Below are 27079 nucleotides of genomic sequence, written 5' to 3'. Positions count from 1 at the left end.
TTGAAGGAGTAGGAGGGGTTTGAGAGGCCAAGCTGCCCAGGTGACCACAACCCCAACTTGACCTGCCTGAACGATGCCATATTGTGTAGTCACTGTTGGATGTCACAACACAGACTCATCCGACCTGGAATCTATGACTGCCTTTACAAGTAATAAGAGTAATGGCTACCATGTACCCAGGGCTAGTGGTTTACAAGGTAATACGTCATCTGATGTATGAATGAGATGTTGTTATTATTTCCACTTTACAAATGTAGAAACTGAGGTTTAGAAAGTTAAGTAATTTTCCTGGAGTTCATAAGAAACTGGGATTCGAACTTTGGGTTATCTGATGCAGAGCTTGAATTCTTAACCACAGTGCTGTCGTCAGTGCCTCTATTACTTTTGACATGATTTGAGGGCCTTTCCTTGCCGAAGATATTTTCCTTACCAATCCTTAACAAGATGTGCAATTCTGTCATCTGAATTTCATGCCTTTATTTCTTGTTAAAATGTAAAACTCCTTGGAGGGGCTTTACATTGTCTTCACTAACATTTTAACACCTTAACCTTTCTTCTGACAGCTAATTAAAGATCAGATCCTAGGGGACCCAGGCAAGTGGGGATATCTATCTGGAGCTGGGGTCCTGCTTGAAAGAGATGCACTGTTACCTCTCATGTCGGGTTAGAATTGTTAGGAGACCAAAATGAGAGCTATATAAAGTACCCAGCACAGGTTTGGGTTCATAGGAGGAATCTACTAAATATACTTACTATTTTTAGGGGAAGAATTGGGAGGTGGAAAAGTGATGGCAGAGAATGTGGGAGGGCTGAAATAACCTCCCGGTGTGCTAGTGTAGGTTCCTCCTTGCCCTCCTAAATATAATTTCCCAGAGCTCTGGAACCCTCTGGTTCCAGTTTCCTGAGGCCTTACTGCTTTTATGCAAGAACAGATTTAAAAATGGGACAGGAAGGATGGGAGCCTGGGAAGGAGCAAAATGAATAATACTTTGTATTTATCTTGCATCTCTGTCTTCTGAGCTCAAAGTGCTCCACAGACACCATCTCATTAATCCTCCATGCTCTCCATAGGGTGGAAGGAAACAGGTTTTAGGAAGAGGTTTCCAACCTGGGCATCTTCCTCCCTCAGCCCAGCTGGACTCCTACCTTCCCACTTGCACTCCTTCTTCAACGGATTGGAATGTCCCAAGAGGTCATTTATGCCCCATAGGCACCCTGGGGAAGTGCCAGGCTCTTACTGTGCCCTGCTGGGCTGCTTAGGAATCAGTTGGGCCTCAGCTGCCAGCTTTTGTACGTCTGTGTTGGCCATTTGAGGCCTTACTCTCTCATTCAAATGTGTATTTTTTCTTTTATAAATATCTTTTTTTTTTATTGTAAGAGTAATAGGTATGAGTTTTAAACAATAAACAGTATAATAACATATCAAGTAAAAAGTAAAAGGCTCTTATTGTTTCCTTTTGTCAACCCCTTTCCTTAGTATATTCCCTTAACCTTCTTGAGATAGTATAGAACCTTCTGGACTTTTTTTAAAATGCATATACAGAAGTTCCATATACACAGAACATATTTAACCACATCGCCTCACTCGTATTGGTTCTGGGGCTAACCTTGTGAAAGGTCCAAACATGGCTGGGAAGGGGAGGAGGGGTCTGGAGGAGAAGAGTGGATCAACCCAGGCCATTTTCTTTCTTCTTGTTTGTTGCCTAGCTGTGGTGGGTCATGCTCTGTGTTTTCTTTTCTCTGAAGGAGTTTGCACTGACCAACCCAGAGAAGAGCAGCACCAAAGAAACAGAGAGAAAGGAAACGACAGTAGAGGAGGAGCTGGACCCAGAGGTCCTGGAGGTGTTTCACCCGACCCATGAGTGGGAGGCCCTTCGGCCAGGTACCAAGCCCAGCCCTATCCCCAGGAAACACACTCTGAATTCAAACTGCATATGTCCTTTGTCTCCACTGGGCTGCTTTGAAGGAGCAGCCACTCTCTGGCCCACTGGAGGGGAACAGTGTGGTCCATCAGAGTGGTGGCTGCTGCTACAGGGCTCAGGGACTTTCGTTTCTTGCCAGAACAGAGATTGTGATGTCTGAGTGCCCTGGAAGGAAGGCAGGTGGTGGGTGGCCGAGCTTTCTGCGCAAGTGATTGAAAACTTTCTTTCCTTGCGCTTGTGAAGCACAGGAGAGGCAGTGACATGTGCCTCGCTCTACAAATGCTATTTTGGGCTCTACTGCTCGGCTCAGTGCTGCTGAAATATTGTTCATGGGAGAGTCCTGAGCAGCGGTGCAGGGCAGGAGTGTTCTGTTGGTAAAGGAACCTGTGCCAAGAAACAGGGGCTGGTCCTGAATATTGTTATGGGAGAGTCCTGAGCAGCGGTGCAGGGCAGGAGTGTTCTGTTGGTAAAGGAACCTGTGCCAAGAAACAGGGGCTGGTCCTGGCCTGGTTTTTAAATGGGCCGTCCTCAGAAGGAACAACTTTCTAACCCTTTAATGAGCCTGGGCCCAGGGCTTAAGATAATAATGAAAATAGCCAGCACTGTGGAGTGTTTACCATATTCAGGTACTGTGCTAAGTGCTTCATTTGCATAATCTTGTTCTGTCTTCATAATAATAGGAACTATTATCTTTTTCACATGAAAACATTGAAGCTCAGAGAGGTTAGGTTACTTGACCCATGTTATTTAGCTAACTTGTCCTATGTCATTGACCCCAGAGCCTGAACCCACCTTCCTCCCACTTTTCCTTCTAGTTTTCAACTGTCGTTGGCTGGAGCCACACTGTGGTGACACTTGGGCCTGTTTTCAAGAATAGACTGTGTTCGGCACTGGTGCAAGGTGGATGGCAAACCCTGGCAGCTGCCACACTGTAGTTTCATCAGCTCCTTACTGATATTCATCACCATGTCCTCACTGCCTCCATTGCTGCTGTGCTGGCAGAGCAGCGTTTGCTGTGCCAGCCAAGTTTCTGGTAGCAGTATTGCTCCTGCTGGGCTTGCATACGGGTAGTTGCTGCCACAGAAGAGTGATGAAGCACCAAGGAAGCCAAGTAGGAGCTAATGGCTTTGGGTAGAGGGAGGTTTTAGGAACAGAGGTACTGGGTTCAGCAGATACAACTTCTGGCTGCCCTCTCCCAGCTTCCCTGAGAACTGAGCCCCTTGATTCTTGAGGACTAAAACTAAGAGGGGCCCTCAGGGGCGGGGAGTGGGAGATGTGAGCTGTATCCACTGGTTTTATGTGTGGAGCAGATGGAGGTCAATGTCCTGTGGTCCCCATTTCTACCCTCTGTTCCTGTGGCACCCCTTAAGGCCCTGGTCCAATTGCAGAACAACCCTGAAAGTTCTGACCCCCCTTGCCCAGACCTCTGAGCAGTGGGGCTGCTACTAATAGCCAACCAAACAAGCCCTTCTCTGTAGCCTTGGGGAGGCAGAGCCAGAACATGTATGACAAAGGTGGGCTGAGGGCTCTGAGTGCCTCCTGGAGAATTAAAATGGAGCACTGATTTTTACATTTTACTTGATGCCGCATTGCAATGACCCTCTGCCTTCTAGTTTCTCAAGAGCCCCTCATAAATTCTTATGCCCCAGATTCCCTTGAAGCTGCCTCAAAGGCTGGTGTATTGCAGTTGAGCATAGACGCTGAGGCCCCACAGCTCAGGGGGCAAAGCAACTCTGGTGCCAGTTATATCTGCCCCATCCCAAGAGTGTTATTGCCTGCACTCACCCCCAAAGCAGAACCGGTGAGGGGAGGTTAGGCAAGAGGCTTGTTATGGCCTCAGTGTCTGATGTGGGATGATTCAGAGTCTGGCACTGTCAAGTCAGACCAGTGGAGGCAGACAAGACTCTCTTAGGCCCTGATACAGGATTAAGATGTTCTGTATGTGTATTGAGGAGGTTTTGTATGTATGTCTGTTGGTAGGGAATTGACCTCTCGGTGGTCTGTGTGGATAGCTGGCACTTGCCTTCACTCAGAATATATTTAATTCACCACATTCTGAGTGCTGCTTGAGATCTTTCAACCTAGCTACCTAAAGGTTAAAAGGAATGTAGCCAGTTCTGGGAAGTTGTTTGATGGGTAGATAAATGTGGAGGTAGTATAATTAGTGGTACAGAGGGAAGACTTTAGGCTCAGCCAGCCCTGGGTTCAAATCTTAGCTTTGCTTGGGGGATCTTGGGCAAGTCGCTGAATCCTCCTGCCCTTCATTTTCCCTGTTGGTGACATGGGGGAAATGTCCTGCCCTCCCTGCTGCAGAGATCATTGTGAGGATTCTCGACATGAAGACATCACTCAGTACCCAGCAGTTCTGATTTTATTTTATTTATTTATTTATTTTGCTGAGGAAGATTTGCCCTGAGCTAACATCTGTGCCAGTCTTCCTCTATTTTGTATGTGGGTTGCTGCCACAGCATGGCTGACGAGTGATGTAGGTCCGCGCCTGGGATCCAAACCCATGAACCCAGGCCGTTGAAGTGGAGCACGCTGGACTTAACCACTATGCCACAGGGCTGGTCCCCCAGCAGTTCTGATTTTAAATGGTAAATTCTCCATTTGTGCCACCCCTGAACTCAGTTGTGGAATTGGGTGCCAGTGAGGGTATGTGAGCCTGAAGGCTTCCTGTCCTCTCTGGCCTTAGACAGGGAAAAGAACTTATGGTGAGAAGGAGAGACTTCCGTGGTCATGAAATGCTCTCCCTCTCTCTCTCCACAGAGATTTTTTGATGAGGGAGCAGAAGGGGGTTAGCAGAGCATTTCCTGCCTGAGAGTCAGGGCATGGCACAGGAAGATGGTGGAGTCTCTTTTGGACACTTTTAAGAAAATGGCAAAATGGCTAGTTTATGTTGACAGTTATTGATCCAGTTTGGTACCTTCTGTCCCCTGAGCTCTCTGAAGGGAGGACCTCAGCTCTGTTGTTCTCAGGCTTCCATGGAGGGGATACTGGTACATAGTCTGGGCTTATTTGAAGACAGATTTCCAGACTGCCTGCTGTGGCCTGGAACACCTGGAGACCAACCCATGACTTCATGGGCTTTCCCACCAGGCCAGGTGGGAATTGGGCCCCAGCCACTCAGCCCTGGAGCAGCTGCAGGTCACTCTCCTGAAGTCTGCCTGCCTCTGTTATTACTGTCAGCATCCTCACTGTGAGATGCTTGTTCCTAGAAGTGATTTTCCTGTCTCTCTCTCTCTCTTCTAGTTTATTTTGGGATCTATCTCACCTTACGGAGGCACAGCAAGCATTTGAGTGTGGATTCAGCATCAGCTGTTCACAAGCAAGCAGAGAAAAGCTGTTTGCTGGCAGGTCCTATGGGTTCTGGGCAGGGAACTCAGGAATTTGTCTTGGGGTTGAGGACTCCTGAATCCCAGGACAGGAGTGCCTGTGCACTTGTTATTACAGAAAGCTGGTCACAGACAGATACCATGGGGCTTATGCTCCCTGGGCATTTTCTGAGATCCTTCTTTGTGCCAGGCAATGTACTGGTAGCCAGAGATACAGATAGTAGCTCACATTTATCGAGTATCCCAGGCATCCTTTGAGGGCTGGCGCTATAACTACCCTCATTTTTATAGATAAAACTGAGTCTCAGGGGCCGGCCACATGGCATAACAGTTAAGTGCGCACGCTCTGCTGCTGGCGGCCTGGGTTTGGATCCCGGGGGCGCACCGAGGCACCGCTTGTCAGGCCATGCTGTGGCGGTGTCCCATATAAAGTGGAGGAAGATAGGCACAGATGTTAGCCCAAGGCCAGTCTTCCTCAGCAAAAAGAGGAGGACTGGCATGGGTGTTAGCTCAGGGCTGATCTTCCTCACACACACAAAAAAACAAAAAAACCAAAACTGAGTCTCAAAGAGGGGAAGTGCCTTAGCCAAATGACCAATAAGTGATAGAGTCAGAATTCAAACCTAGCTTTGTCTGGCCCTAAGCTGAGCTCCTAACCACTGTGCACACTACCTTTCTGGGTGGCAAATGGGATATGACCCCTTCCTTCCAGCAGCTTACAGTCTCACAGAGGATACAGAGACAGAAAAAGCCAGCAAAGTGTTTTGGATGTCCTAGTGGAAGTGTCTTGTGCTCAGTGAGGGCACAAAGGAAGATGAGGAGGCCAGGGCCTTCTCTCTCTACCCTTGAGATCTCAGTGGAGCAGCGAGTCAAATTTTATGATACTAAACCTCCAACCCACCTTCAGTTCTCTTTATGAGCTGTGTGGCCTTGGTCTGGTTGATTAGAATCTCTGAACCTTAGTTTCCTCGTCTGAAAATATCTACTTCACAGAGATAGTGTCAGACTGAAAGAAGATTACCATATGTAAAATGTTTCACACAGGGCCAGGCACGTAGGAAATATTCAATAAGTGGCTATAGTTTTCATTTAAAAAAATATGCCTTTGCTACCTCCCTTTTCTTGGGGACCTGAAGGACAAGTGGAGGTAAGGAGGCAGCCTGGGCAAAGAGCCCCTTGTCTTACCTTTAGCCAGTGCTGCATGTTGGCCCCATGTGGGCTCAAGGAAGCTCAAACTTGGGGCTCTTTATTGACTTCAGCTGACTTCCAGGTGGCTTTGAGAGCCTCAGAAATGTTGGCATTAGCTACAAAGAGCTCACTTGATGGGAGCATGCAGGAAGCCTGTGCAGGAACACGTTCATGTGAGGGGGTTAAAAAAAAAAAAGAAAAGAAAAAAAATCCGAATCATCAACAACTGATGAGAGCAATCCAAGAATTATAGAGCACCAGCCATCTGGTCAGATCATTTCAGATCTGCGCGAGCAATAGAAGAGAATTGAATTTTAAAAACCTCATTTATAGTAGACCAACTACTCTGTTTCAACTATTTAAGAGAGGAGTCTGATTTCTGCATGTCCTGGACATCTGACGGAAGGACCGCCTGACTCTAGTCTGGGTGAGTGTGGGATTGTCTCTGTGAGGCCTTTGGCCTCTTGTAGTATGGAAGGGGCTGTGTGATTCTCCAGTTCTCCGACACCAACTGGGTATCCAACAATTCAATTCAATACTGACACTATATACCTGGAGTTAGTGTCAGATCCCACAAGCTAAAGGGCTCAGTACCACTGCCTCTACTTCAGATGCCAGTCGCAAGTCCCAGGCCACCTGTATTTTGGACTGACCAGCTGTAAACTGGGGATTCTCATGACCCCTTCCTCAGGTTTGATAATTTGCTAGACCAGCTCACAGAACTCAGGAAAACACTTTACTTACATTTACTGGTTTATTGTAAAGGATGCAGCTCAAGAACAGCCAAATGGAAGAGATGCATGGGGCAAGGTATCCAAAGAAGGGCACAGAGCTTCCATGCCCTTTCTAGGCACACCACCCTCCCAGCTCTGCGATACGTCTGCCAACCCGGAAGCTCCCCAAACCCTGTTGTTTAGGTTATGGAGGTTTCGTTGCATAGGCATGATTGATTAAATCATTGGCCATTGGTGATTGAACTCAATCTTCAGCCCCTCTCCCCCCCTGAAGGTCAGGGGATGGTGCTAAAAGTTCAGTTCTCTATTCGTGGCTTGATCTTTCTGGTAACCAGCCCTATCCTGAAGTTATCTAAAGGCCCCCCACCAAGGGTCATCTTATTAGCATAAATTCAGGAGTAACAAAAGATACTGCTATCACTTAGGAAATTCCCAGGGTTTTAGGAGCTCTGTTCCAGGAACTGGGGGTAAAGAGCAGATATATATTTTCATTATACCCGAGGCTGCAATTGAGGTGGGACTAAGGGGCAAAGCTCCCAGTGCCTTCTACCACTTCCCTAGCTCTGCGGTTGGGAGGTAGGTGACCGTCCCTTCCTCCCCTAGCCTGGAGGGATCTTCCTTACAGGTCATCTTATTCCCCAGGATGGTCTACAAGAGTATGACTTGCTTCTGTCCCATCCTTCACATGCAGGCACGCACATACACACCTCTAGACCATGAGCAGTGGGTGAGAGTGGGTGTGTTGGTTAAGGGCAGTTCATACCTAAGCCCCTGTGGCTTATCAGAATGGGGCAGTGAGACCTGTTGGCTGCCACCAGGAGATGATGGCCAGAGGGAGGGTATAGCAAGGGGCCTCTGTTGGATGATCTTTCACCCTGGCTCAAGCTCGGTGCTGCGAAGGTGGAACAGGGCTGGATAGAGGAAACAGCATGGTTTTTGTGTTGCATTGGGGTAATCTGTCTCCTCTCTTGAATACAAGTTGCTATCTCCAACAACTTTTCAGGCTGAGGTGTGTTCAACATTACTTATCTTTGGTGCTACCTCCTTCTGCACAATGCCATCCTCCCAGCTTTTCAGGTATTCTGGGGGATTCCCTAAGAACTTCATTTGTTCCTCTCCTACCTATACTTCTGGTCCATCTCCCCCATTACTGCCACCTCCCCGTCTTGGTTAAGCGTTCTCCACTCTGAGCATCTCCTTTGCTCCTTGGTAATAGGAGTTTGTCAGGGGAACTGCTTGGGGCATAGCAGGATGCCAGGCCTCTTGAAGCCTGTAGGAGCAATTTCTGAGGCTCCAAATTACCCTGTATTGGGAGAGAAAAGTATGGTGGCTGGAGTACTTGAAGGCCCCAGAAGGCTCCATGAAGACAGTTCAGATCTCTTTGTTTCAGAGAATCTTCAAGGCTCCATGAAGACAGTTTATAGATCTCTTTGTTTCAGAGAGACCTCGTTTCCCATATTTGGAGTTCTCCCAGGATGGCTGACCACTGCCCCTCAACAGCCAAATCCCACACCCCTCTAGGGGAGCAGGTGGAGGCCAGGGCAGGAAGGCCTGTAACCTCCATCGCAGCCAGTGGCAAGGCTAAGTCCACTTTGAGACTGGCTGGCTGAGTTCAGTGCTGGCACCAGAGCATCTCTGCCTGTGCTTTGGCCTTCATTACCCAAATGGGGCAGGCCAGGGTCCAGTTTGCAATCTGTGGACTTTGGTGGTGATGGAGAGCAGCTGTTAGCCATCTGCTTTCTAACAAGTATTTGTGTGCTTAATGCTCACCCTAGGCCCTTATCCTCCCCTTCCTCTGCTTCCACCCACCTGTTCTCTCGAAGGTTTAATAGAGTGTTTAGCAGAGTGGCACAGCCTCAGCTCTCAAAGATCGAGACCCCCAAACTGGCTGAAATGAAAAATGTAGACTGGAGTAGGGATAATGGAAAACTAGCTGTCAAAACTAGTCCCAGCTCTTGTGCCCAGGGCTTGACTTTAGTTCAGAGAATCTGTAGCCCTGACTTCCCTTCTCTCTCTAATATTGGCCTCACCCTCCTGGCTAAGATTGTCTAGGCCATCTCCAAGGTTGGGACTAATCAGGTCTGGAATAGCTCTCAAGGGCTGGCCTGGAGCTGGAATAAGAGCTGATTCCTTTCTAGAACCTCTTGCATTCTTAGTTTTGTCACAGCACTGGAGGTCGGAATTGATCAGTAACTTAAGAGGAGATAATATTTGACTGGGTAGAGAAGAAGACAGAAAGCATGAGTGGATGGGGGGATGCTATGAACTGAGACCTAATTGTGAGAGTATATCTACCTGGCTGGAGAGGCAGGGATATGTCGGAGAATAATGGGATGGTGGTGGTGGGCAGCATCCCCCCTGTCAGAGATAGGGGGCAGTGGGAGGGAGGGGAGATGAGGAGAACAGACAAGGCAGTAGATCTAAAGACGTGAAAGTAAGGTAAGCTGTGAGTGTGTAGTTGAGTCCATTCAGGGGCTGTGATGAATAGGAGATGAGGAAATGAAGAAGGGTGATATAAACTGGTGGGTTTGAGGAGTTTGAGAATAGGTGGAAGAAGAGAAATAAGATGGTAGTTTTAGAGATAGCCACATCAAAAAGCTTGTTTATTTCGTGTTACATTTGTTGAACTCCTGTAATGTTCCAGGTATAGTGCTTGGATGCTGGAGACCCCATGGCAGGCATTGACAGAGGCTTGCCTGCCTGGGCTAATGGTATAGGAGGACCTCAGACAGGAATATAGCTCTTTGAGAACACAGAGGAGGGGCCCTGAAGGAAAGACTTCCCAGAGGCAAGGTCATTGAAGCTGAGTGGAGAGAGCTTTTGTGTATGTTGGAAGGGAGAGAGGAAAGGGAACCAGTGTTGACAGATTTGAAATCCCAGAGAGGAGATCATTGATAAGGCAAAGTTGTTTAAGTGGCAGAGGGAAACTATTGGCCTTGTGAATATGACGAGCCTTGGAAATTAGAAGCAGAGGCTAGAAGAAAACAAGGAAAAGTGGGAGAGGGGTGGAGGTAAATTGAGGAAGCTTCCATTAGATGTCTTCAGTTTTCTGAGGCAAACCAAGGATGGGGCTTCTACCTTGGGTGATGAAAAATGAAGGACTCAATTTATTGCTTGAGGAATGGAGTGGTTAGGAAGAACCACTGTGAGGAAAGTGCTTAGACAATCAAGAGGTCAGAACTAAGCATCGCCCAGTATCAGAAAGGGCCCAATTGACACCTGGCAGCCTGACTTTATGGTGTGCCAGGACCAGTGGGTTTGGTTATTTTCTAGAGCAATCTGAGCCCTGGACAGTAGATAGCTGGAGTGTGAGGAATGATGGGCAAATCATTAAGGGGACTGTTGGATTGTCTTTGGGGTTGGTGAGGGAGATCTTTGTCTGGCCTCTGGGGCAAGCTGGAGAGCTTTACCGGAAGCTCCCCTGACCCTGCTCCAGCCTTTGTCTTCTGAAACAAGGGACATGAAGATTCTTTGAGGCCCCTTGCAATGCCCAAGGTCAGAGTCGGGGTGGCACCCCCTTTGGCCACTGGGTCTTCTAAACAGCCTGAAAAGAACCTGAATGAGGCAAAGCTGTGTGCAGGGGGCTCTGTAAGCCTTATGTTGCTTGTGTTCTAATCAAGCTGATTGTATTTCTGTTCATGTTGGGCTTTTGTTTTGTTATTGTTCATCTAATAGGTTGTTGGTCTTGCCTTATTTCTCATAATATGTTGATTTGGGCAAACAAAGATTGAGTTATGTTTTAATTTCTTTAATTCCAGGATAGGCTGTTTCTGGTTTGTATAATGCTGTTGTTTGGAAGGAGAGAACCATTTCTTTGGATTAAAAAGTTTTCAGATTTGATTACGTGTGGCCATAATTAGTTTATTTGGGCAGAGGTGAGTTTTTATGGAATAGTAATATGGTGTATTTGTAAAGATTTTTTTTTTTGCCTAGGGGAAAAAAAATAACTACCCCTGTACCCTACTCAAGCAGTCCTCTAAATGTTGTATGAGCATCGTCTTGTTAATCTGCTTTCTGTCATTCTGGTTTTGCCGAGTCAGGTTTTTGGACATAGGGTAAGGAGATTGTCTAGTATCTCATGGCCAAGAAAGACTGAGGCAGACTAGGACCCAGGAATTCTAGTCTAGCTGTTGGAGAAGGGAGGAAGACTAACATTTTTGGGGAAACCCCCTTGTGCTCGGTGCTTTCTGTACATTATGTAAGGGAGACCTCAAGGTGCTTCATGAGGGAGTGGTTATATCTTCTCTTGGTCTCTTTTGGAGCCAGTAGTTGGCCAGTGAAGGGGCCTTAGATCCCATTACTTTTCCCAGGGGTGGGGAAAATCACCATTTTCTTTCTTTCTTCTGAAGATAGAAACTGCAGGATCATTGCTTGAAAGCAGTACTATTTGAGGTGTATGTGGGAACAAAATAATGTGAATTTTGGAGGCCATTGACACTCGGGGGAGGAATTATTCAAGAGGATCCAGAATTATTCAAGCTGCCCCATCTTTGTTTCCTAGGTTAGATCTTAGGGATCTTAGGGGTAAATCCAGATGTCCCTAAACACATTAGAGTAAGTAGCCCTGTGTGCAGTGTGATTTGAGGTCTATTAGCTGGCTTTAGACTCCCACTGGGATAGAATGCAGATGGAGGAATTGTTCCCCAAAGACCATTAGCATTTCGGCTTCCAGTATTTGATCAAAATAGCTAGCTGAGGATACCTTGGAGTTAGGTATAGAATGATAGATTTCAAAAGGGAGGGGCTCTTTCTTCTACAAAGCTGGCAGTAATAGGGGCAATCAGATAGTGTTTGAATTACAGGGTTCCATCTTAGCAATGGGTCTGGGGGTGCACTTTTGAGGGGGAGGGTGTGAAGAGAAGTGGATAGAAGTTAAAGAAAGACAAGTCAAAAGAAGGCTGAGTCTTTTCACTTATTTGCTGGCATCATCTAACCCTGCTTATGCATGTCAGTGAAAGTCTTGGTTCTATAGGGATTCAGTTTGAACAAACTGTTCTTTTTTTCTCTCTCTCTCTTCTTCGTTTTCATGCTCTCAGCTCTTCTCTCTTCCTCCCTCCCTGACTGTCTGCCCTCTGCCTCCTTTCCTTCCTTGCTGTAATGGCCTCTACCTGCAGCTGAGTGGCAAGTGGCGGGGATGGATAGATGTGAGGGTGTGTAGCTGGGGGAATGTTTTCTCAATTCTGCCAGCGTCAAAGAAATGATTTCCAAGCCAATCCTTCCAGCCACGTATTTCGCTGATCAGTCACAAAGAGAGGAAGAACACATTAGCATTGCCAGAGAGAGGATTTGGGGAAAATCAAGTCTGTGGAACTGAGTGATCTACAGTGGTAAGCATTAAAAACAAATCCTGGAGTGCAGTTGGAGTTCTTCCAGCCTGTCTCCCGCAGCCCTGTCTCTTGATACACACTCCTTGTGCTACATGAATGGGTTGTGCCTCAACTTTCCCAAAGAGCGGAATGCTAAAGAAGGAGAGGCCAGTTTGTGTTTCCCATCATTGGATATTTCTGGGCGTGACATGGAAAAGAAGCAATCTCAGAAGGTTTTTTTTTTTTTCTTTTTTATTCTGTGACTGCAGTATCTCCATATACTTGTAAAGCCCTTGGAAGAGAGTTCTTTTGAGTTGAGCACACCTACATGCTCAAATACTTCCCCTCTGCCTGGTACTAGTCCCGAGGGAAGCCTCAGGAGAACAATGGCCTCTTCTTTATCCTTAGGCCAGGAAAGTGCTTCTTGTCAGGAGGAAGAAATTTCTGGTTGTATGGGCAGAACTTAGAAATTCAAGTGGAGTAGTTTGCCTCCTTTGGACAAAGACAAAAACTGAGAACATCCTTTCTTTGAAGAGACATGTCCTTCAGAGAAGGAATGACTGGAGGGCAGAGTCCAGGCTGTATTTCAGCATCTGGCTGTTGTCAGAGTGCCTCGAATGTAGCAGGCAGTAGTAATGTAGAGTCAGTCTACCTGGGTTCACACCTCAGCTCTGCCTTTTATAGCTGGGTAGTCTTGGGCAAGTTACTTAATTCCAGTAAGGTTTGATGAAATATCCTGTAATGAAATATCATTTTTAAAATAGGAATAGTAATACCTACTTAAGAGGGTTCTTTTAAGTAGTAAATAAGGTAAGCATATTGAAGGGGAGGAAGACTATCCTCTACCCCCTCTGGGTCCTTTCTGGCTGGGCTACAAATTAAATTGACATGAGACCAAATAGCAGGAGAAAATCAAACAAAGCTTTATAACATGTTTCCGTGGGAGAGACCCATTGGGTGACTGAGTATCTGGACAAGATGGCAGAGGTTCTCACCTTAAATACTACCTTCAGCTAAAGACAAAGGAGGATATTGGGGGGTGGAGGGGGTGGGGAAGTCAGCTATGGGAGATTACCAGAAAAGCACAGTAAGGTTATTATGCAGCCTTGCCTTCCACATTGATAAGTTTCTAGAGATGAGGTCATCCCCCCACCCCCCTCTTCCCAGTACAGAGAGGGAGATACTTTTACAAATGGAGATTTCTCTTGCAAATATGAATGTTTGGTAAACAGAACTTTGATAAGAATGGGCTTAGCAAGGACCCTCCAAGTCCATCCATCAGTTAGTGGGGGGGAGAGATCAAAGTGTCTTTCAGAAAATAATCAAGGTAAGGAGACATATTTTGAGGTGACCAATTCTGATCTCCCACAATATGAAGTTCCAGATGCATAGTAATTTCTCCATAGATGTTAGCTGCTACTGTTTCTGTTGTAGTAAAAATGAGTGGATATCAGACAAACCCAAATTGAGGTGTGGTCTAAAAAATAACTGAACTCTTCAAATATGTTCAGATCGAGAAAGACAAAGAAAGACTGAGGAGCTGTCACAGATTGGAGGAGGCTAAGCAGACATAACAACTAAATGCAGTGTGGTATCCTAGATTAGATGCTGGAACAGAAAAAAGGACATTAGAGGAAAAGCTGGTGAAATCCAAATAAAGTCTGTGGTTTAGTTACTATTATTGTACCAATGTTAATTTCTTAGTTTTTATAATTGTTCTATGGTTGTGTTAAGATATTAATATCACTGGAAGCTGGGTGAAGGGTATATGGGAACTCTGTACTTTATTTTTTTGTAACTGTTTTCTAAGTCTAATATTATTTTAAAATAAAAAGTTAAAATAAGTGAATATTCAAGTGACCTTTAGATAAAGGAGAAACTGACAAGGGTGGAGCCATGCACGGCAGATCACACCTGACTTGGTCTCACTTCTTGTGTCAGAGGGAGAGCTCTTACTAAGGGGCCCCAATACCTGCCTCTTTAGCCCCTGCACACCTGCTGCATACCCAGGAGAGGACTGTTCTAGGCAGATAATTAGTCAGATAACAACACAGACACACAACCCCAGGTCTCATCCTGTAGCGGTGCCATACAGCGACTGGGGAGGAGTCCACTCATTTGGCATTAGGACTGTCTGCAGGGCTGAATGATCAGGGCACTTGTCTCTGTTCCTTGGAATATAAATGAAACTTTGCCTGTTTTATCTCTCTATTTAAGCACCAATCACTATGGGAATATGTTTGTGAATTGTGATGCCTACCCCTGCGCTCACTGTTTGATCATCTAAAAGAAAGAAAAATGAGTTCAAACCCAGCTCTGCAATAATTTATTATTATTTTCTTTCCTGTTTTAAGTGCCTTGCTCTTGCACAAAGCAGGTATTTTGCTTGCTCTTCTTGGGTGCAGAAGGTACATGTGCTTTTCTTATGATTGATGTGGCCATCTCTGTCAGGCTAATAGCAGGGTTTGTAGAAGAAAGCCATTATTATCATTGAGAGCATGTGAATCTTGGAGTTTTTGTTTTTGCAGTGAAGTCCATTTTGCAATGGAAAGTATAAAGTCTTCCATTCCAGTATACAACTCCCTTACAAGTATTTACCCTTAGAAGCCCATATTTTCTAAGTTAAAAAAAAAAAATCAATGCTAAAAAATGTTCTTTGTATTTTAGCTCAGTGGCTAAGGTGTACTGCTTTTTGTTTTTGATTTACAAATTTTATTGTCATACCCTTGGGATGTGTGTGGATTACTCAATAGTGTGACAAATGGCTGGGCTCTGAATTATGTATTGTATTACGGGGGAGTTCATAAACCGTGTTTCCCTATAGGTTATTTTAGGCATAAGACTAGTGAACTGTCATTTCTCTTTTAGTCACATGTGACTGAAAAAAAAAGTGGGGGATGGTGGTGGGAGGGAGAAGTGTCTGGCTCAAGATTGAACAGTAAACTACCCCAGAGACTCGTGAATGCAGAGGCTTGAAGTGGACAGACCTTAGGTATAGATTGGGAGGATTGGGAGCATCTGGGCTAGAGGAGAAGCTCTACTGCAAATCAAACCTTTGCTGCACCTTCGCTCAGGCTAGAGCCCCAGTGGAAAGAAGACCACTTCAGCTCTCCTGGGGCTTCTGTTTAATTAAATAAGTAGTGGCCTGAGGCCAGAGAGTTCTGCACCCTGAGTGGGCTTTCTACGCTCTTGCTCCCTTCCCCCACACAGCCGCTTGTGCTGATGTATGTGCAAACCCTTTACAGATGTGTTGGCACTGCTCGGTTTGCAGAGATCATCTGTCTGTTTTGAATGAGCAACTCTATGTTTGCGGCTCCTTTTCCCTGTACAGGGAAAAATTGCTTCTGCCTTCTAATGGAAATGTTTACCTTCCCTAGGGAAAGGCACTATTCTTTGGGGATAATGCCGGTGCTCCCCACCCTTCGTGGGAGCATAAGCCTGTGCTCAAGGGTGGACGGGAGGAGGCAGCCGTTGGAGTGTGCACAGTTGCCACCGGGGCAGCCATCTGCCAGTGTCTCGGCCCGCAGCCTGCCTCTGAGCTGGCCGCTGGGAGAGAGTGTCTGCACTCCTGGGCCTGCATGAGTTATGCACAGCCTATTCCCTAAATGAGCTTTCTAAGTGTATATGACTCCTTTCTATGCTGTTCTTGTATGGTCTGCCTCAGGGCACGGTTCAGAATCTCCCCTAATTATGCTGGAGCTCAGCTTCTAGTGTCTAACATTTAGAGTTTCTGGTAATAGCTGATTTTTTTTTCTGGATAGAATTCTAAAATTGCAGTGAGGGATTGATTTATGGTTATAGGAAGATTTGCTTCTTACAGGGAAATTATCAACACTGCGATGATATAGTTTCATGGTACGGTATTTTCATTCTATCCAAAGCCATGGTCTAGTCCTCCTAGCTTCTTCCAGAATGGATCCTTTGTAATTTAAGGAGGCTGCTCTAGTGTTAGAATGAAATCTGTGCTTTCAGTTGCAGACCACCACCTTCCCTGCATATTGCCCCACTTCCTCCCCATCTTCCCTTCCTGAGATGGAAGAGTTTTTGTACTTGCTCCTTAGAAAAAGGAGATTCATAACATGACTCAATCCTCCCCCACAGATCTAAGATTTCTGCCATCCAGTAAATTTTGGCAGGCATGCAGTATAAATGGAGAGCAAGTCCTGTCTTACTATCCCTGCCCTGCTACCCTCATTTCATATGCTTCTTGGGTGGAATCTGGGATGTCCAGCTTCTCATCTCTTCTGCTTTTCCTCCCAAGCAACCCCTGCTTCTCCTATAGGGCCGTCCTTTAGTATCTACAAGGTACAGAGGACAGTCTTTCACATCCCAGGGACTTAATGGAGAGACCTATGGGAAGAGTTCAAGTCTTGAGATGTTTTAGTGCTTGCTATGTGCTTACCACTGTGTTAAGTACAGTGAGAGCATAGTAGAGTGCCTTGGCCTTAAGCACCACAGCCCACTTGGGAATCCATTTGAACAAGAAAGTTGACGGTCTCACTCCTCCACTCACAGGTCTGGATGTGCAGATGTCTTTGTGTCTGTCATTACAATGTTGATCTCTTAAAGTCATTGAGGCCTCCAGGCTAGTGCTAGTGAGGCCATGATGCTGTTGAGAGTGAGTTACTAGTGATATTGGGCTCTCCATTGCCTTCTGGTTGGGGAGGAGAGAGGAAAAAGTAGCATTGGGTTCTAGAAAATCCTTGGCTTTGAAGACTTGGTTAAACTTTGTATTCTCACCCATCCCTATATAAGTCAAAAGAACCTAAGATAACAGAGTGGAGGACAGAATGGAATTTTGGGGGACCAGAGACAATGAGAAATCTGTAGGTGCAGAGAGAGAGCTGCTCACCCACCAACCTGTTAGAACAAGAGAAAGGAGTGCCTTCCTTAGCCTGGCCAGCCAAGGAGACCCATGCTGGGAGGGAGTGGGGAGCCCCTCAGAGACTGCTCCCTAGGGATATTGTTGCTGCTTCTGAAGCTCCCGCTTCTCTCTTCACATAGCCACACAGCCATAGGAAAGCAGAGGGTCCTTAGCTGCTTAGCTGCTGCAGCAAGGAGATTGACCACATAGGGAGAGACTTAGGGCAAGTCCAGACCAGACCAGATATGGCTTCTTTTTAGCCTAGCCAATGGGATGCTCTTGTTTTAGGAACAACTTCCCCATCCCTTGAGTCTGGGTAGATGTGTCTGGAGCTGAGCCTCTCCAAGTCTGACCTTTGTGGGCTTTTCTCCCCATTTCTGGCCTCAGTGAACTGACCTGCTGGCAGGTTCTGGAGCCTTCCCAGGCCTGAAGCATATAGGGCTTAGCAATGACAAGATCTGTTGTAGAGCTGCATTTATTGGATGTCCTTTGAAATTAACTTTCCTGTAGTCCGTAAGGGCCCCATGGAGGCCTCTTCAGGGGTCTTGGCTTCCCTTGAACTTCATGCTTGTGCTGACTCCCACATACCTTCCTGTGTTTTTTCATTTTAAACATGGTTGGTGGTGAATTGAGGGAAGGGAATGGGGATTTGCTTTCCTCTGCACCAGAAGTACAGTGCTGCTAATTTCATTCTCCACACACATTCTGTCTCTGAGATGAACAGGGTCTTCTGTGCCCATGTTTAGTACCGCTGTGTTGCTGGACTCTCCTGGCAAAAATTAGGCTAATGTCTCCAACGACTGCATTAGCCACTGAAATGAGGTTCTAAATTGAAGATACTACACCAAGTCTCTCTCCAAGGTATCACGTTGTTCTGGCTTTTATTATTCAAATTCATTCTCTCAATGATTCTCTGCAGACTGACTGGCAGGCTGGTTCAGTGCGGCGCATTGTACTAGCTGAAAGGCAAGATCACCTTTTAAGAAGAGAGAAAAAGGAAAGGAAAAAAAGAACAAAAGATGAGTGCTGTGGTGCAAAGAGTCAGCAGTTTGTTCTAAGAGCTACTTAGCTGGCCTGTGCAATGCCTGGAGATAGGAGATGAAGGGACCAGACTTGGGATGGGGTGGAGGGGATAGCATGGGGGTAGGGTGATGTCGTTGCATTAGTGGCATCTGTGCCTTGTAAGTTCACCACACTTTCTCTTTCCCTTTAGTGTTTACTGAGCACCTAAATACATGCCTTACAGGGTGCCAGGAACCCTGGGGCAGGAATCCAAAGATCAACAAAAAGCTTCCTTCAAGAAGCTCTTAGTTTCATGGTTTCACTGGTTTTCTCTCTATCTTGGGTGTGTGGGTGAGGGGTGAGAGGGATTAGGGGAGGGTTCAAGCTTATGATTCTTGCGTTTTAGAAGGAGCCTTCTAGCAGTCAGATGCTTAGAGAGTTGAGAATTTAGCTCTGTGTTTGTTTTTAAAATGGGTTTTTTTTTGCCTACTGACAAAGTAATGTGTTTTCAAAGCACAAAACTTGGAAAACACAGAAAAGCACAAAGGGAAACAACAACAACAAAATCACCTGTATTCCACTATCCAGATGTAAAGATAACATTATGGTTTATGTTCTTCCAGTTGTTTTTACAAAAATGCTGTCATTCTGTACACAGTATTTTGAAGCTGATACTTTGCCTTGAGAAATTGGGAACTAAATTTTGCAGAATTTTGAAAGCTAGAGCACATAATTAGGCACACAGTGAACATTTTCTAGGTGCTGTTCTTTATCAATTGTATGAATATACCAAATTATGCTTAATTGATTATTATTGTTTATATTATTATTATATGTGATTATTATATTATTATATATGATTATTATATGTGTTAAACCACATTTAGGTGGTTTCCAGTTTTTCATTGTTATAAATAATTCTACAGTGAACATCCTTGTATATGTTTTTATGCACTCTCTATGTTCTTAGAAGAGATTCACCAAAGTAGAAATGCTCGTCTTTTCTGATTCTTTTGCCCAGCACTTCAGCTGGGACAACCTCTTGTCTGGGCTGTTAAGATAATGCCATGGTTTTGAGTATCTCTCACTCCTATTCTGCATTACACATCAGATGCCTTGGGATTTTTCTCTCTCTACGGTCCCTAGGTACTTCTTCCTTGGCCAGGAAATAGCTGGCTTCAGGGCAGCAAGCACAGAACACACATTCCCATTGTTTTGTGTCAAGACTATAGGATCCCCAGGGACAGGGACATTGTCATCAACCTCTTTGATGGTAAGCAGATATTGAGTGCCTGCCCACCTGTGCCAGATGAGGGAGAGATACAAAACAGGCCCCTACACTCAAGGGGCTTACTGACTGATTGGATAATGGAATTGACATGAAATAATCCATACACATTTATCGAACACTTGCTATGTGGTAGGTACTTGTGCTAGGCTATTGTTGAGGGAACAGAAAAGGTTGAGATGCTGTTCTCCTTCTTTAAGGAAGCTGCAGCACATATAAATAAGAGCTACTTATAGGTAAAATTAACTAGCGATACAGGTCAATAAATCTAGTCATGCAGACAACAAGTGTTACAGAGATTCAGAAATTGGCTACTTTGGAGAGGAAGGTCATTCATTATGAGTCAGGGTATTTAGATAAAGCTCAGAGAGAAGATAAGACACTAGTTGGGACTTGAAAAAAGGCTGGCATTTGATGAGGTGGAGTGGGAAGGGTTTTCCAGGTGGTAGGAACAGCTTGCAAAGGGATGGTGGCAATAATGACTGTCTTATGATGGAGACCAGTTGCGCAGCAGCACAGGAGGGTTGGGGGTGGGGAATTGCAGAGAGGGGAGTGAGAGTTAAGGTTGCATACTGAGAGACCTGAGAGTTATGGGCTCCAGAGCAGTACTAGGTAACCAGTGGATGGGAAAAAAAAGTTGCTAAATTTGTCTCTGATTAAAGGGCGGGTAAGAAGGTCTTGATTTCACTCAGTGCCAGAGTGCTCCCAGGCTCAGTCCTTGGACCTTTACTCTTCTCTATGATCTCATTTAGCCTAAAGGCTTTACATTTCATCTGTTATGCTGATGACTCCCAGATTTTTTTTTTATCTCCAGCCCATACTTTTCTGAACTTCAGACCCATCTATTCACCTGACTACTAGACACCTCTATGTGGATGTTTAATAGGCACCTCAAACTTCACATGTCTAAAACTAAGCTCCTGTAACCTTCGCCACCTCAGTTAGTGGCAACTCTGTCCTTTCAAGTATTGACGCCAAAATCCTCATAGCCATTCTTGACTCCTGTCTTTCTCTCACACCAACATTCTATCTGGCAGCAAATCCTAACAGCTCTATCTTCAAAATATATCCAGAATCTGACCACTTCTCGGTACCCCTACAACCACCATTATCTTTCACCTAGATTATTGTAGTAGGCTCGTAACTGGCCTCCCTCCTTCTGCCCTTATCACCTGCAGTCAGTTTTCAACACAGCAGCCAGAGGGATCCCTTTGTCATATCTTCCTATGCTCAAAAATATCCTTTGGCTTTCATTCTCATATAAAGTAAGAGTCAAAATCCCTTCCGTGGCCTGTAGAGTCCTATGGTGCGGCTCACCATTACCTCTGTCATTTCATCTCCTACTATTCTTCATATTCCCTCTCCTTCAGCCACCTTGACCTCCCTCATGTTCCCTGAACACACCAGGCCCATCACACTTTGGGATTTAGAATGCTCTTCTCCTACATAGGTTTGTGGCTGGCTCCCTTACTTCTCTTAGGTCTCTTCTCAGAAGTGACCTTCTCTTCCAGTGGCCAAAGCTGAAATGATTTAAGCAATAAAATAAGTAATGTAGTATTGGATTATAAACTGAAGTATAAAATAAATATATGAGTCTGAACTCATATAAACAAATGATTGAATGAATGAATAAGTAAATAAATAGGAGAGAAAAGATAAATCTCTCTTACAGAAGGACTCCAATAATATATATATATAGATGCTTCCTCCTCCAGGAGGTGAAGCTTAAATCTTTTGAGTGTGGTCTGGACTTAGTGACTCACTTAGTGCTGATTTCATGGGTGAGAAGTACAGGAGCATTATCACTATGAACTCTGGCAGGATCAATCAAAGAGGCTCTGGAGAAGTGCCAGCTAAAGTTTGCGCAGTGTTTCCCAGGCCTCCAAGCGTGTTCTCAAACTTTATCTCACAAGGGTCTAGGGGGAAGGAAAGTAGGTTTCATCCAATCAATGAGGCTCAGAGAGGTCCAGCAGCCTACCCAAGGAGATAGCACCAGGAGTGAGTTGCTCTATAGCTGTGCCTTTATTCTGCTATTTGGGAGCTCTTAACATGCTCATCCAAGCTTTAGTTGCTAAGCTTCTAGAAGTCTGTGTAATTACTGTTGTCTAAAATAGAGAACAGTAATAAAGTCCTTTTGGATGATGCTGATGATGCTGAAGATGACAGCAATTTTGATAATGATGATGATGAAGCTGCAATCCTTGAAGACAAGGGCCAGGAGAACCCTTATCTTAGAATGGAGCCAGAGCCATCGCCACATGCAAAGGGCTGATCAGGATGCAGCACTGCCTAGCAGGTGATTTGGACTCTCAAGTTGGGCCACCTGTGAACTTCTCAGGGCTCCACTTCTAATTGCCTGTGTGGTCTCACCAAGCCTCAGTTTCCTCATCTCTAAATGGAGAAATATACTATATATTTTACTAATGTTATTACCTGACTCTTAGGGTTATTGGGAGGCTCTTTTGAAGTAATCAAATAGGCTCATTATCACGGAGCCTATATCATGGTGAATGTTTCATGATGATACTAGCAAATTCTTACAAACAGCATACTTTATGATAGGTGATGGTCTAAGCACTTTACATATATTAGCTTGTTTATGTAACACCCTATAAGGTAGATTCTAACATCGTCACCCCTAGATAAAGAAACCAAGACACACACAGGGAAGTTGAATAATTTGTCCTTAATTACAGAGCCAGAAAGTGCTGGAGCTGGGTGTTGAACCCAGTCAGTCTGAGTCCAGAGGCATTACACAGCTATGGTAGCCGTGGAGATGTGCTGCTCAGAGTTCCCTTTGAGAGAACTGTTGTAGCGAGCAGAGTTGACAGATCTTGAGATCCATCACAGCATCCACACCAAGGCCATGCTTCTTCTGGGCTGCTCTTAGCCTATGGCTGAGTACCAGAGTGGGGCCATTCCTGCCTGACATGGAACTCCTCTGATGGGCAACTTTTTGTGTGTGTAGTAAAATATGCATAACATAAAAGTTACCGTTTTAACTATTTTCAAGTGTACGTTCGCATTGTTGTGCCATCACCACCACCATTCATCTTCAGAACTTTTCATCTTCTCCAACTGAAACTCCGTACTCATTAAATTTTAACTCCTCATTTCCCCCTTCCCGCCAGTGCTTTTGTCTGTGATTCTACCACCGTTCTATTTTTGTCTATGATTTTGACTACTCTAGGTACCTCATGTAAGTGGAATCATACAATGTTTGTCCTTTTGTAACTGGCTTATTTTGCTTAGCATAATGCCTTCAAGGTTCATCTGTATTGTAGCATGTGTCAGAATTCCCTTCCTCTGAAGGCTGAATAATATTCCATGGTACATATACATCACATTTTGTTTATCCATCCATCTAATGGGCAATCTTTGCTCAGGGACTCGCTTATCAGCCTGGCTGAGACTTTTTCAGGACTGTACTTCAATCTGAAGCTTTTCCTACCCAATCCTCTCGTATTGCCCATCTTGTTTTCTAGATTGTCAAAACCTGCATCCCAGTCAGAAGACTCTCACCATCTTCCCCAGCTCCCTCTCCCTTTATCCTTCACAGATGCTTCCCCACTAATCTCTTGCATGCCTAATCTCATCTTAGTCTCTCTGTCTCAGAGGACCATACTGAAACAACAGCCTCTTAATAAACACTATTTATCATTATGTATAGTAACTTTAGTATAGAAACCTAGTAAGCATTACTTGTGATCAAAGGTAACATCACCAGTGCTATCATGTGGATATGATGGACCTCCTGATGATGTGAGAAGAAGGGCTCTTCACCTCTGTGGTATTCTTCCTCAAAACAATAACCCCAGTCTAATCATGTGAAAAACATCAGACATACCCAAATTGAAAGACATTCTGCAAAATACCTGCCCAGTACTCCCCAAACTGTCATGGTCGTGATAAACAAGGAAAGACCAAGAAACTGTCATAGACCAGAGAAGACATGACATCTAAATGCAATGTGATATTCTGAATTGTATGCTGGGACAGAAAGAGGACACTAATGGAAAAACTGGTGAAACATGATGAGTCTGGAGTTTAGTTACTGTAACGTACTAATGTTGATTTCTTAATACTGACAAATGTACCACAGTAATGTAGGATGATAACATTAGGGAGCCTGAAACTGGGTGAGAGGTGTACAGGAATTCTTGGAACTTTCTGTACTATCATTGTAAGTTTTCTGTAAATCTAAAATTGTTTCAAAAAAAAAAAAAAAAAGTAACTTTCTCAAGCAAGGCCTTCCTTGGCCACCATCTGAAAAAAGTTTTTCCCTCCTTGACATTTCATATCCCTTTCCCTGCCTTATTTTGCTCCTTAGCACTTATTGTCTAATACTATATATTTTACTAATGTTGTTTATCGTCTGTTTCTACGTTATAATGTAAACTCTGAGAGAATAGGAATTTTTGTCTTTCTTGCTCACATCTGTATCTTCAAGGCCCAGAACTGTGCTTAGCTCATAGCAGGTGTTCGATAAATACTTGTTAATAAATGAAAGAACGAATTCCTTTATATCACCCTTTTGTGCTTAAACAGCGTGAGGACTTTGTGTTTGGGCCTTCCTTTCTCTTTTGAGATTTCTAGTGGTTTCCCATTCCAATGGAGGGAAATGACACTTGTTGTTTCTTTTTTGCTTTAGCTCTCATGGAAATGAGAGTATTGTCAGAGGTGGGTTGTGTGCTTCCAATTTGTTCACTTACCAGCAGGAAGAGCAAGTAAATGGCATCATTTACTACTTTTCTGGCAGAAATTGTTCCCCCTGAAGGTCAGAGCTGATCTGTGAGAGACACCCTCCTCTCTTCATCCCCTCCCCACATGTTTAAACCTATGATCCAGAACTGGCTGGTTCAGCATAGCAAATGTGGAATGTGTACGGATGTGAGGAAAACATGGGACTCTTTGATCTGGAAAAGTAAAGCCAGTGAAGGAAAATTCATTTAATCATGAACATATATTGAGCTTTTCTGTGCCAAACACTGAAAACTTGAAGGGTGAAGATAGTGGGAATGTGGACTGGTTCAACAAATCCTGGTCAGTAGAACCTGACAACACTGCTTGATCTTAAGGGCACTAAATTTAGGACAAACTAAAGAAAACCTACCTTACACAATAAGTGTAAATGCATGGTTAAAAGTATATATTCAAAAATACCTTAGAAAAATGTGTGGATGATAGCAGTGTAATGGGCAAGGGATGGAAAGAGAATTTTGAAGACCTCCATTGAACATCATGGAGAAAGACCAATGTCTTCCACGCTCAGTGTCCATGCCAGGAGGTCTATGGGTTCTGCTAATACTTTTATGGAGGTGTGTTGGGTGGAGAATTGTATTGTCAATGCCCTTTCAGGTGCAAGAAGTGGGGAATGTTGGAAGAGAGATGGGTCTGACTGAGCTCTGGAGGATTGCGGGCAGCGCCTGTTCAATAGCAACTGTTTTTTCCTGCGTTGGAACTTGATTTATCTTGTAATATAGTTTAAAGCCTCCATAGAATCTACTACCCAAAGAATGAAGTCACACTGATTTGAGGCCTGAACAAAGTCATCAGGAACAACAAAACTGTGAGATAAAAGATATTTCCCTTGTGCTCGACAGTCTCCACCTCCTGTTGTTTTCAGATTCCCCTTGTCTTGAGCCCAGAGATGCCGTGGTTTTGGTTTCTGCTTTTGATGCTGTGCCCATCACACCTGTGATGCTCTCTGAACAAAGGTCTGCTCCCTGCTGGGCACAGGAATTGGGCCTGGGCCTGGGGCTAGATTCCCTTCTGAGAGAAACAAGCGTCCCCTTCCATTTTGCTTGTCTTAAGGAAGAAGCCAGGGGTCCCCTCCGTTTACAAGTAGGGCAGAATGTACTTTCTTAAAACTATTCCAATATCACACTTGGGTTCAATTATCTGCAGAAATAGACTTATATAAAAAGAAAATTTACAAAGGAGAAATTTGTACCAAATAATGGGCTACGTTTTTGTTAAAATTTATTTTTTCTTTTTTGAGACCATCATCTTTAAAGTCTGAGTGTCCAGGAAAGAAGAAAGGAAAGAAAAAGAAACCAAAGTACTTACAGATTTTTGAGTGTAAATCTGAAGTCTGAGTGATCATATGCTCTTCACTAGCAATGTAGCCTGCCAGGAGCTTCCCCTCCTTGACCTTCTTCCTCACCTTTCACTCCCCCACCTGCACTGGATGGTCAGGCAAGGAAAGGTGGCCTCAAGAACCTTAACTGTGCTAAGTCCCTAGCTCTGCCTACCTGCTCCTCCAGCCGAACTAGATGGCCCACACAGCTGACTTACTCTCATCTCTGTGTCTTGGTGTGAACGCTTTCTCCCATCTGCAGGGCCATATTACAAATTATAGCCATGTAACAAATTACCACAAACTTAGTGGCTTATCTCATAGTGTATGTAGGTCAGAAGTCCAGATACTGGTTATCAGGGTTTTCTGCTGAGAGTCTCAGAGGCTGAAATCAGGGTGTCAGCCAGGCTGTGTTTCTTTCTGGAGGCTCTGGGGAAGAGTCTGCTTCCAAGATTGTTCAGGTTATTGCTCATATGTCTTTAGAATCAATTCCTAGAAGTCAGATTTCTGGGTCAAAGGGTAAATGCAGTTATAATTTTATTAGATGTTGTCAAATTCCCTTCCATAGAGATTGTAACAGTTTGCTTTTCCATCAGCATTGTATGTAAGTGCCCATTTCCCTGTAATCTCACCTGCAGATATATATTTGCCAATCTGATAAGTGAGAAATGGTTTCCTACTGTAGTTTTGTTTTATCTTTCTCATAGTCTGACCAAAGTTGAGCATCTTTTTATAGGGTTAAGGGGCGTTGTATTTGTTTTTCTTTGAACTGCCTGTTCATATCTCCAGTCCTTTTTTCTATAGGGTTATTGATCTTTTTCTTCTTTATTTTTAAAAGCTCTTTATATATTAGGGATATTAACACTTTGTCTATAATATTAAGTTACAAATTTTTCCCAGTTTGTCATTTGTCTTTTTTCTTTGCTTATGATATTTACTATGCATTTAGAATTTTTATAAACTTATTTTTATTTTTGCATAATCAAATTTATTAATATTTTAGTTATTGTTTCTGGATTTGGAATCATAATTAGGAAAGTTATTCACTACTCTCAGGTTATAGAAGAATTCACCTATGTTTTCTTTTGGTACTTGAATAGTTTCATTTTTTACATTTAAATATGATTTGTTTGGAATTTATCCTGATATATAGGCATAATGAAGTTAATTTTATCTTTTTCCATATGTCTGTCAACTTATCGCAACAACGGTTATTTAAAAGTCTGTCCTTTCCTCACAGATTCGAGATGCTACCCTTATTGTGTACTAAATTTCCATATGCAATTGGGTCTATTTTTAAATTTTCTTTCCTGTTCCATTGTTAATTCTGTATATTCATGTCCCAGTTACCAGACTGTTTT

At 44.3% G+C, this 27079-nt stretch overlaps 1 protein-coding gene across 1 annotated transcript in view; it reads left to right on the top strand.

The window, feature by feature from the left end:
* SIL1 (SIL1 nucleotide exchange factor) overlaps positions 1-27079 on the top strand; it is a 221783-nt gene that overhangs the window by 65341 nt on the left and 129363 nt on the right. Inside the window, exon 3 of the mRNA XM_058541387.1 lies at positions 1747-1882. Coding sequence (XP_058397370.1) covers positions 1747-1882 — 136 coding nt within the window. The remainder of the gene's footprint in view (positions 1-1746; positions 1883-27079) is intronic.

This window comes from Diceros bicornis, chromosome 1 (assembly GCF_020826845.1).
Source record: "Diceros bicornis minor isolate mBicDic1 chromosome 1, mDicBic1.mat.cur, whole genome shotgun sequence".
In the NCBI taxonomy this organism is placed as follows: domain Eukaryota; kingdom Metazoa; phylum Chordata; class Mammalia; order Perissodactyla; family Rhinocerotidae; genus Diceros; species Diceros bicornis.
Note: the sequence above shows the minus strand (reverse complement) of the source record. Positions and strands in the feature narration are given on the sequence as shown.